This window comes from Oratosquilla oratoria, chromosome 32 (assembly GCF_046742065.1).
Source record: "Oratosquilla oratoria isolate Oo_2021 chromosome 32, ASM4674206v1, whole genome shotgun sequence".
NCBI classification, from domain to species: Eukaryota; Metazoa; Arthropoda; class Malacostraca; order Stomatopoda; family Squillidae; genus Oratosquilla; species Oratosquilla oratoria.
In genome coordinates, this window is record NC_134808.1 from 4,416,321 (window position 1) to 4,427,724 (window position 11,404).

Sequence of the window (11,404 nt, forward strand, 5' to 3'; positions counted from 1 at the left end):
GAAACTTGATCCCCCTTCTTTCTCAGGTAACATGAGGGAATTCCCTAGTTTTAAAGATGACTATGAGAGACTAATTGTGCCTACTTTTGGACGGGACCCTTATGCATTACGACAGTGTTTGTCAGGCGAAGCGTTACACTCTATCAAAGGCCTAGAGAATGATTATGAGAGTATGTTTGACAGACTGAATAAAAAATATGGTAACGAAAGAAAAATCGTAGATTTGATAATCGGTGATTTACGTGCTCTTAAACCGATAGCAGATGGCGATGACAAGGGACTTATTGAAATGGTAGATACGGTTGAAAGGTGTTATTTGGATTTGAAGAAGATGAAACTACAAGCAGAAATGAACTCTACTAATGTTTTAGGCATGGTGAAAAGTTTTACCACTTGCACAGAAAAGAGAATGGGTGGCAATAATGGATGATAGTGGATGTAGTTTGGAATTTGATAAGTTATTGAAATATTTGTTAACCCAGAAACGCAGGATTGAGTACATGGGGTCTGCTGTTAGAACCACCTGTAATCGGAGGTCAAACATAAATATAGTGAGCACGGAATCTCAAAATAATGATCTTAGCACACTAGTGAAAGACTTGCAGGGTAATCAAGCTAATATAGAAAGACAGTTATTAAATATAACTAAGGTACTTAATAATTTAACTTACAGCAATAGGTATAAACATATTTCAACTCAGTCCACATACCGATGTTGGTTTCATGAGAGCAGTACCCATGATACTCAAGATTGTTATGTGTTTAAATCATTAAGTGATAAAGAAAGGTTAGAAATTGTCAAAAGTAATAATTTATGCTTTAACTGTTTGTCTAATCAACACCGGGCGAGGAATTGTACAAGGAGGGAAACTTGTGATGTGATCTTTAACAACAAGAAGTGTGGCATGTGGCACCATCCATTATTGCATAGATCTCCACTGAATGGAACAATGTATCATGTAAATGACCACAAAACGTCAAAGGTTTTGTTAATGGTTAGCTCAATATACCACAATGGTGTACCCATAAATACAATGTGGGATAGTGGATCAGACGTAACTGTTATAACTCACTCAATGGCAAAAAGGTTAGGGTTAATAGGAAAGGATGTTCAGATGACCATCACAAAGGTGGGTAATGTCGTGGAGTCATGCATGAGTAAGGAGTACACCATTCCTTTGGTAGATCAACAAGGCAAAATTTGGAAAATTAAGGCATATGGTCTTGATGAGATAACATCGAATGTGTACGAGGTTGATGCTAACGAATTAAGTAGAATACTACAAGTGAATCCAATGTTGCTAGTGAGACCGGTTGGTAAGGTAGATATGCTGATTGGATCAGATTGTTGTCAGTTATTACCCAAAGTAATAAAAACGGTAGGTAGCCTCCAGTTGCTAGAAAACCAATTTGGCTATTGTGTTAGAGGTAGCATGGGTACCGGTACGAAGAGAAGAGGCGACAGTGCTTGTGTTAGGGTGAATCATATTCTATTTGATGTTAGCACTCGGAAAATAGAAGTGTCTAAACTACCTGACTTGAAGGTATCCTTGGATAATGTGTTTGGAAACGATACAGATTATGATGATATACCTTGTTTTTGCAGAAGGAGTATACCTGATGAGTGGACATTAAAGGAAACTAGAGAACTGAAATTAATTGAACAGGGTCTTACATTTGATGAGGTCAATAGGGTTTGGGTTGTTAAATATCCCTGGATAAAGAATCCCGCAAATCTACCCAACAATTGTGCTAGTGCCGTTGCTCGTATGAAGGCGACAGAGAAAAGATTGCTCAGCCGTGGCTCGGAACATTGTAAATTGTATCAAAATCAGATTGATGAGATGATCGCTGGAGGTATAGCACGGAAAATTACAAGGGCTGAAAGAGTATCTTATACTGGTCCCGTTCATTACATCCATCACCACGAGGTAATGAAGCCAAATTCCCAATCTACACCTATGAGAATCGTGTTTGATTCATCGGCTTCCTATCGCGGTCATCAACTAAATGCATATTGGGCGAAAGGTCCAGACATTTTGAATTCATTGTTGGGAGTATTACTAAGGATGAGACAGGAGAAAGTAGTTGTAATGGGTGACATATCTAGGATGTACCATACTATTAGGCTAGATGAAAAGGATCAGCATACGCATAGATTCATTTGGAGAGATTTTAATGTGTTAGAATTCCCTGAACATTATATCATGACAAGGGTTACATTTGGGGATAGGCCAAGCGGTATAATAGCAACATTGGCACTAAGGCACACCGCGGAGAAGTATGCGAGTGAATACCCGGCTGCTGCTAAAATGATAATGAGAAATACTTATGTTGATGACATGGTACAGTCAGTGAACAGCGAAGAAAAGGCTACTGAGCTTATCAAGGAGGCAGAACATATTCTAGCCAGCGGAGGATTTGTAGTGAAGCACTGGGTGACTTCTGCGAATAATCATAATTTCGCGGGCATAAAATTGTTGGAAACTGAAACGGAAAAGGTCTTGGGGATGTCATGGGACATAAAGAGTGATCAATTTTACTACTCTGTCAGGATAAACTTTTCCCCTAAGCAAAATAAGATTCACTCTAGACCCAATTTATTGAATGAAGAATTAGAATCTAAATTTCCCCAAGACCTTACTAGACGCATGGTTCTTAGTCAGATAGCTTCAGTATTCGATCCATTGGGTTTGGTGCAACCATTTTTGTTGTCAGCTAAGTTACTAATGAGAGAGATGATAATGGATAGCAAGAATGAGGGATGGGACGATCCTATGGTTCAGGAGTACAGAAGGAGATGGCTACATTTCTTCAAGGAATTGTACAATCTCGAGAACCTTAGGATTGAACGTTCGATTAGACCTGAGAACGCGACTGGCAACCCGATTTTGATTTTATTTTCTGATGGATCAAGACTTGCTTATGGAGCTGTGGCATACTGCCGATTCTTTACGCAGTTGGGAGAATATAGATCATCCATTATCATGGCTAAGAGTAGAATGGCACCTGCCAAACAAACAAGTATTCCAAGGATTGAGCTATGTGCCGCGGTGCTCTCATGTCGACTACGTATGAAAATTGAGCAAGAGCTGGAGTGGCATTTTGAGAGAGTAATTCATATAGTTGACTCGGAAATAGTGAGGGCTCAGATACAAAAGGATTCTCATAAATTCAAATCATTCGTTGGAACTAGAATTGCAGAGATCCAAAGCAAGTCTGATCCTAAGGAATGGTGGTGGACTACATCAAAACACAATCCCGCTGATATGCTGACTCGTTCAACAGAGATTAAATTTCTGACGGGTGAATCAACCTGGCAGAAGGGACCAGAATTTTTAAAATTGCCCCTTGAATCCTGGCCAATTAGTCAAACTGATAAAACAGACTTGCCAGATAGAATTGATGAGGGTGAGAATAACAAGTGTACATCTATAATTAATAACGTCACTCACGGAGGGCTCTCACAACCAAATCTAACTACTATTATTCAGTTGCAAAGATTTAGTAGTTATGTAAAGCTACTCAGGGTAACGAGTAGGGTATTGGCGTCAATAAGGTCTAAATCTTTCAGGGCAATAGGTAACCATGTTAATAGCAGCGATATGCAGGTCGCAGAGAAATTATGGGTGAGAGAAGTTCAAAAGGAGTTTTCAAAAAATTGGCAGACTAGATTTAGCAGACTGGGACCTACGATCAACAATGAAGGCATAATTATTGTAGGTAGCCGTATGAAGCATTGGCTGAAACAAAATTGGAATTCTGAAGTGTATATGCTATTACCACCAACTAATAGATTCACTTATTTATATTTGTCACATCTGCATGGTATAGATCACTCGGGAGTAGATACCACGATTTCAAAATTACAAAGGAAATTTTGGGTTCCTGGAGCACGGAGAATTGTGAAATCATTGAAGAATAAATGTGTAATCTGTAAGAAATTATCTCATAAAGTCGAAGGGCAAAAAATGGGTGAACTTGTAGAGGAGAGACTCAGACCATCACCACCATTTTGCCATACTGCTTGTGATATGTTCGGTCCGTTCAAAATACGTGACGCAGTTAAGCGTAGGACGTTTGGTAAAGCCTTTGGTATTATCTTTAATTGCATGTCCACCCGAAGTGTGTACATAGATCTGGTTGACGGGTATGATACACAGAGCCTGTTGCTGACTTTCAGGCGATTTGTATCAATTAGAGGTTACCCATGCAGTATGTATTCTGATAGAGGCCCACAACTTGTATCTGCGAGCAAAGAATTGAAGCAAGTATTTAACCAGTTTGATTGGAATGATGTGTGTAAATTTGGAAGAGATGAAGGTATGGAATGGCAGTTCACCAAGTCAGCTGATGCCCCATGGCAAAATGGGGTAAGTGAAGCATTAATCAGAAGTGTGAAGCGCTCATTGAAAGTCATGATAGGCGAAAACACGCTCACATTCGGGGAATTGCAGACTGTATTCTTTGAAGTAGCTAATCTCCTGAATGAACGGCCAATCGGCATCAAACGTGGGTCTGATGTGAATGCTGGATGTTATATATGTCCTAATGAACTGCTGTTGGGTCGTGCTTCCAATCACGCACCAGTGGGAACATGGGCTCGGTGTAACATGAATCGCCGATTGGAATTCCTAAATAGTATAGTAACTGGATTTTGGCGTAAATGGCAAAGGGATTTCTTCCCTACTCTTCTAGTGCAGCAAAGGTGGCATGTTGTCAAGAGGAATCTACGAGTGGATGACTTAGTACTTGTACAGGATAATAATGCCTTAAGGGGACGCTGGAGGTTAGCTCAAGTTGTTGAAGCCCCAGCTGGACGAGATGGGCTTGTAAGGGATGTAATAATTAGATACAAGAACCAGAGTTCAGGATCGAAGTATGAAGGACTAGAGGACGTGCAGGTTAAACGTTCAGTACACCGGCTCGTAGTAGTCCTTCCCATAGAGGAACAATAACTTCAAGGCGGGGTGGGGAGTGTATCATCACTATACGATGATATTGGTTCAAGTTGTTTGTACGAACCATTTAGGATGACTTGTGCATTTGTACGTTTATTTTGTATTGATTAAAGTTATTTATATCTATTTAATGTACTGTAATTATTAAATAAATGCATTGTATCAGCACTATACGATGATATTGGTTCAAGTTGCTTGTATGAACCACTTAGGATGACTTGTGCATTTGTATGTTTATTTTGTATTAATTAAAGTTATTTGTATCTATTTAATGTACTGTAATTATTGAATAAATGCATCGCATGTTTATTCCTTTGGGATCTTGTATACTGTATTTGTGTAGGGAACCGTTTCTGCGCGTATCGCTGTGCGTTTGTTCGCGTGGATATTACTAGGGAGGTGACGCTCATTACACCGACATTCTCGTCGGTGATTTCGAGGTGTGAGGCGGGCAGCGGTGAGGAACCAGCGTCCGAGGTGAAAATGTAAGGACCTAGGTCCCTGCCCGGGTGATGGTTTGATTTTCACACTAGAAGGCTTGGAGCACTAATGTGAGTTATGATTTCTAAAATTTGTAACATGTGATAGGAGCGTTGTATTACGGTTAACAGATTGTTTGCGTAAAGTAATACTGATTTCAATATATTGCTTATATAGAATATGATTTAGATGAGTACTTATAATAGCTTAAGTTGTGAAATTTATAATCGTGTAATTAGCCATAGAGGAATGTTGGACTTCTTATTTGTTACTAATGTCTATATATTTCATACTATTGTAACTGTCATTGTAGTTACGTTTATTCAAAAGATTTATTGATGGTTATTTAGAGGATTATCCTCGTTTAATTCCAATGTAAATTTGTACAAGTGGTTTTTTTGTTGTTGATGGTTTCAACACTTTTCACGTTATGTATACTGTGGATTTATGTAAGGATATTTGTAATATACTCGCAGGTTGAAATACACGATTACGACAGTCCACGGAGTTTTAGTGTGAAACAATGTGCTGCTTCCATCCAGGTTGCTTTATTTATTCCTCTTCTGTCCATCTCCGCATCCACACCATACATCCATCTTATTCGAGGTCTTCCTCTGGGTCATCTTCCAGGCATTATACCCATCATAACTCGTTTTGGAATTGTATGGTCCTCCATATGCGCCACATGCCCAGCACTTCTCAATTTTTTTCTACTTATAACATCTGTTATTTTCTCTTATTTAGTTATTTCTCTCAGTTTATTATTGTATCGCCCTCTCCACCTATTCTCATTTTCATCAAAAACTGGTCCAGTAATTCGCCTCAATATTGTATTCTCAAACACCAGTAGTCTTTGTTCCATTTGTTTTGTTAATCTCCATGTCTCACTGGCATATAAAATTATAGGTCGTAGGATTGTATTGTAGATTCTTAATTTTGTATTTCTTGATATACTTTTCTTCTTTAATATTGGTACAAGGCTACAATAACATCTGTTTGCTGAAGCGATTTATAAAAATCGCTTCAGCAAACAGATGTTATTGTAGCCTTGTACCAATATTAAAGAAGAAAAGTATATCAAGAAATACAAAATTAAGAATCTACAATACAATCCTACGCCCTATAATTTTATATGCCAGTGGGACATGGAGATTAACAAAACAAATGGAACAAAGACTACTGGTGTCTTCATCTCGTTTCTATTTGTTACTGTTGCACCTAGATATATGAAACTCTCTACCTTGTCTATTCTCTTGTTTTCGAAAAACACATCTTCTACGTTCCTCTCCTCTCTACTCATGCACATTAGTTTGGTTTTATCGAAATTTATTTGCAGCCCAACTCTGGGATATTATCTCTTCCTGGAGCTTTATTACTATTTAAACCTCTGATGCATTTTCTTATTTCCTCCAGCGATGGTTCCTCCAGCTAATCCTCTGGTCCTTGTATATCTTTACCAATCAAAGGATTTTCATGTTCAGGTCTATTTAAGAGTTCCATAAAATATTCTTCCCATCGTTCCATTACATCTTTTTCATTAATCAAAATTTCACCGTTTTTATCTTTTATCATCTTTGTTCTTGGTTGGTATCCCTTCCTAAGTTTCCTTACTCCTTCATATTGTTCCCTGACCTTGCCTTCTTTAGTATCCTGATCTATTTCATCTAATTCTTTGTTTATCTGTTGCCTTTTCTTTCTTCTACTTATTTGCCTAGCTTTTCTCGTCTCTTCTCCTGCAATATTCTTGTTAGTTCTCCATCACTTGTATTTATCAACCATTTGGCTTTTGCTAGTTTTCTTTCTTTAACATTTTTTTACATTCATTATCAAAGAACGTATTTCTATTTTATCTTTCTTTGAATTCAATTATTTGCTCTGCTACTCCCTTAACCACATGCCCCTTCCAGAAGTCCAGCGTAAAGGAGTGGAGCTGGGCTAGAGGTCCTTTAGTCACTGGGAGCTGTTTGGGCGTCTGCTCCTCTGGGGAGAGTGTCTGGCCCATCCGGAAGTTAAAAGCTTGAGGTTAAAGAGCCTACCGAAGAATGCGTTGGTGACATGAGAGGGTTATGGTCACTGTGGACAAGGGTTTCATGTCCAGGATAGCTTAAATAACACTTGAAGTGCTTGAAGGCAGAGACGAGGGCCAAGGTTTCTTTTTCCACCGTGGAGTAGGAGCGTTGATAGGGCAGTACCAGGTGGAGACTGGGGAATTGGTTGTTGTTTTGGAGAAGGACACCTCCTATCTTCTCTCCGGAGGCGTCTATTTGGAGGAAGAAGGGGCGTGAGTATTCGGGAATCCCAAGTACGGGCTTGGTGCTCAGGAAGCGTTGGAGGGCTTCAAAGGAGTCTTGGCAGGCGGAGGACCAGACAAACTTTTCTTTAGGGCTGGTCAGGGCTGTGAGGGGGGCCGCTATTGCTGAGAAGTTGCGGTAAAGCGACGGTAGAACCCTGCCATTCCCAAGAACCTTCGGAGCGATTTCCGGTTGACTGGGAGAGGGAAATTGAGGATGACCTGGATGTTGGCCATCTTGGGTCGGCACAGCCCGTGGCCAACCACATGCTCTAGGTAGGTGACCGTAGCTCGGCCGAACTCTGATTTGGACAAGCTGACCACGAATCCTATGGTAGAGAGGCGATCTAGAAAGGAGTTAATCTGGTAATGTGGTCTTCCCACGAATCTGCCAAAACAAGAAGATCGTCAAGATAGGCAAAAGCCTTATCTAATCCAGAGATGGTGTAATTGATGGCCCGCTGAAAGGTGGCAGGAGCGTTACGCAGGCCAAAAGGGGGGACCAGATACTTATACAGGACAGGAGGGGTTACGAAGGAGGAGCGAGTTTGTGTTTCAGGTGAATAGGAGAAGTGTTAGGAAGAAGTTTCATGTCGTGTTCAACCGTAGTACAAAACACTGGGTGGTCTGCGAAGACGGCAGGGTGTTTTTGGAATGGAAGGGTTAGGTCCTCTTCTTGTTTCTAGTTTAAGTGGGTAAGGAATAGGGATGGGTTAGAGAGGAGGGAGGAGTTAAGCTGGAGAATGGTAGGATCGTTACTTTGTACTGGGAGAATTGATTCGCCTTCTGAGTTTTGGTTACAATGGATAGATCTCGGGGAGTCATCAGCGGGTTGTTTTCTTAGGTATTTTTTCATCAGACTTACATGAACAAGTTTGGAGTCTTTTCGCCTCTCAGGAGTAAGAACAACAGAGTTGAGCTTATTATAGGTACCTTGAAACTTGTAGGTGAGGGGAGCTCCAGGTATGGGCAGATACAGGAGTACCTCGTCACCGGGTTTAAAGGTTTGAACCTTGGCTTTCTGGTCAAAATGAATTTTCATTTTGGCTTGAGACGCAGCTACGTTTTCTAAGGCAATGTTTCGGGCTACTTTCAGTCGGTGTCTCAATTTATGAGTATAATGGTTTACCGTCTGTTTGGGATGTTGAGAGGACTCTTAATACCACTGTTCCTTGAGGGTCTTAAGGGGTCCTCTTATTTGGCGTCTATTAAATACTGTCATGTCTGTATATATATATGTGTGTGTGTGTGTGTGTGTGTGTGTGTGTGTGTGTGTGTGTGTGTGTGTGTGTGTGTGTGTGTGTGTGTGTGTGTGTTCACTTGGTCTTTGGATCACGTGTTGGACTAGTGATCAACAGCTATTTCCCTCCTGGAAGAGAGGCTCGTGTGTGTGTGTGTGTGTGTGTGTGTGTGTGTGTGTGTGTGTGTGTGTGTGTGTGTGTGTGTGTGTGTGTTTACCTAGTTGTATTTTGCGGGAAGGGGAGCTATGCTAGTGGTGTTCCGTCTTTTGTATCTCGCAGTGTCTGGTTTGCTTTTAAACTCATGAATGGTTTTTGCGCATACTATTTCATTGTCCAGTTTGTTCCAAGTGTCCACTATTCTATGTGGAAAACTATTTTTATTCAGTTCTCTTCTGTAGCTATGTGGGTTTTTTTTTTATGTTCTCTTATGTTTCTCTTGTCCCAGTTTAGTAAGTCCTCTCTATCGAGTATCCCTTAGCCTTTCATGATTCTGTAGATGGCCAGTAGGTCACCTCTCTCTCTTCTTTGCTCCAACGTCGGTAACTCCAGTTCAGCCAATCTCTCCTCATATGATAGGTTTGCAAGCGCAGGTGCCATTTTTGTTGCTGCTCTCTGGATTCTTTTTATTTTCTTTATATTCTTCTTGGTACTGGGTGACCACAATGTCCCCGCATATTCTAGTCTAGGTCTTATCAATGTAACCAATATATATGTATATATTTTATCATGTCTTCGTCCAATTATGCAAATGCCACTTTTAATGATCGTAGCAAGTTGTATGCCTCCCCGACAATTTTGTTAATCTGTTTGTCATAGGACAAGTCGTTTGTGATAATTACCCCCAAATCTTTTTCGGATCCTTCCTTCTTTACCTCTTTGGTTCCAATTGTATATTTTCCTGATATTCTGTTTTTGCTTTTTCCAAACTCCATCATGCTACACTTCTTAGTATTAAAGTCCACTTCCCATTTCTGACTCCAGTTCCATACTTTATTCAGGTCTTCCTGCAGTGCTTCACAGTCCTTATCAGTTTCTACTTTCCTTAACAGTTTGGCGTCGTCTGCAAAGAAGCTCATGTAACATTTCACATCCTCATCCATGCCATTCACATAAATAGCAAACATTATTGTTGCCAATACAGATCCTTGCGGTACTCCACTGATCACCTCTTTCCAATCTGGATATTTTTCTCTGAGCACTACTCTCATATTTCTACCAGTCAGGAAGTCCTCCATCCATTTTAGTAGGTTCCCTTGTATTCCTCCTATGTGTTCCAGTTTTTTTAGTAATTTTCTGTGTGGTACTTTGTCAAAATCTTTTTGCGAGTCTAGGAAGGCACAATCAGCCCATCCATTTCTTTCTTGCACTATGTCTATTAGTCTTGAGTAGAAGCATATTAAGTTTGTGGTGCATGATCTTCCTTGTCTGAACCCAAATTGTCTTGGGTTTATTATGTTGTTTTCTTCCAGATGTTTTACCCATCTATTCTTGATTATTTTCTCATAAATCTTGGCTATAGTGCTTGTTAGTGATACTGGCCTATAGTTGGTGGGTTCTTGTTTCCTCCTCTATATATTGGTGCAATGTTAGCATTTTTCCAGTCTTTAGGTATCTTTCCTTCTTTGAGTGAGCTATTTATCATGTTGAATATTTTGTCCGTTAGTTCTTTGCATTCCTTTAGAATCCAATTTGCAATTCCATCCGGGCCATGTAATTTTCTGACGTCAAGGTTTGATAGGTGTTCTGATATTTCTTTTTGTGTTGTTGTAAACTCACTCATGGGGGGAGATCGCTTGTTATTATCTTCGTCCCAATTTTGTACTTTCTCTCTGGTGAAGACAGATTTAAAGTGATTGTTCATGACTTCGGCCATTTCTAATTCTTCTGTGTATTCTATATTCCCTTGGCGTAGTTTCACCATTTCCTGTTTGTTTTTAAGTTTACCATTCACATATCGATAGAATAGTTTGGGTTGCTCTTTTCATTTATTTATAATATCCTTTTCATAGTTCCTTTTCTCCTCTCTTCTCACTTTAACATACTCATTTCTATAGTTTAATATAAACTTGCCATTTACTAGGATTTTTATCTTTTCACCACCTTTTCCAAGCTTTGTCCCTTCTGTCTTTTGCCTCACTGCATCTTTTGTTGAACCAACATTCAATGTACACTCTCTCTCGCTTTTGTCTTGGTACAAGCCTGTTTACCCCCTCATTGTAATTTTCCCTCAAGATATTCTATTTCTCTTCCACTTTTGTCTCTTCCATGTAGAATTTTTCCCAGTTTGCATTCCGGAAGAATATCTTTAGTTTTGCAAAGTCCGTTTTGTTGTACATCAATCTTCCTTTCCTATGCTTTTCATTTCTCTCCATGTCTATTTCTTCTTTTAGTACAGTTTCGATGAGTATATGGTCACTCTTTCCAATTGGTGT

At 39.7% G+C, this 11,404-nt stretch overlaps 1 protein-coding gene across 1 annotated transcript; it reads left to right on the forward strand.

Moving 5' to 3' along the window:
• The first annotated feature begins 500 nt into the window (after positions 1–500).
• On the forward strand, positions 501–4,958 carry LOC143017480 (uncharacterized). Its single transcript, XM_076172269.1, has one exon. The coding sequence runs from the start codon at positions 501–503 to the stop codon at positions 4,956–4,958; it is 4,458 nt and encodes a 1,485-aa protein (XP_076028384.1).
• The last annotated feature ends 6,446 nt before the right edge of the window (positions 4,959–11,404 follow it).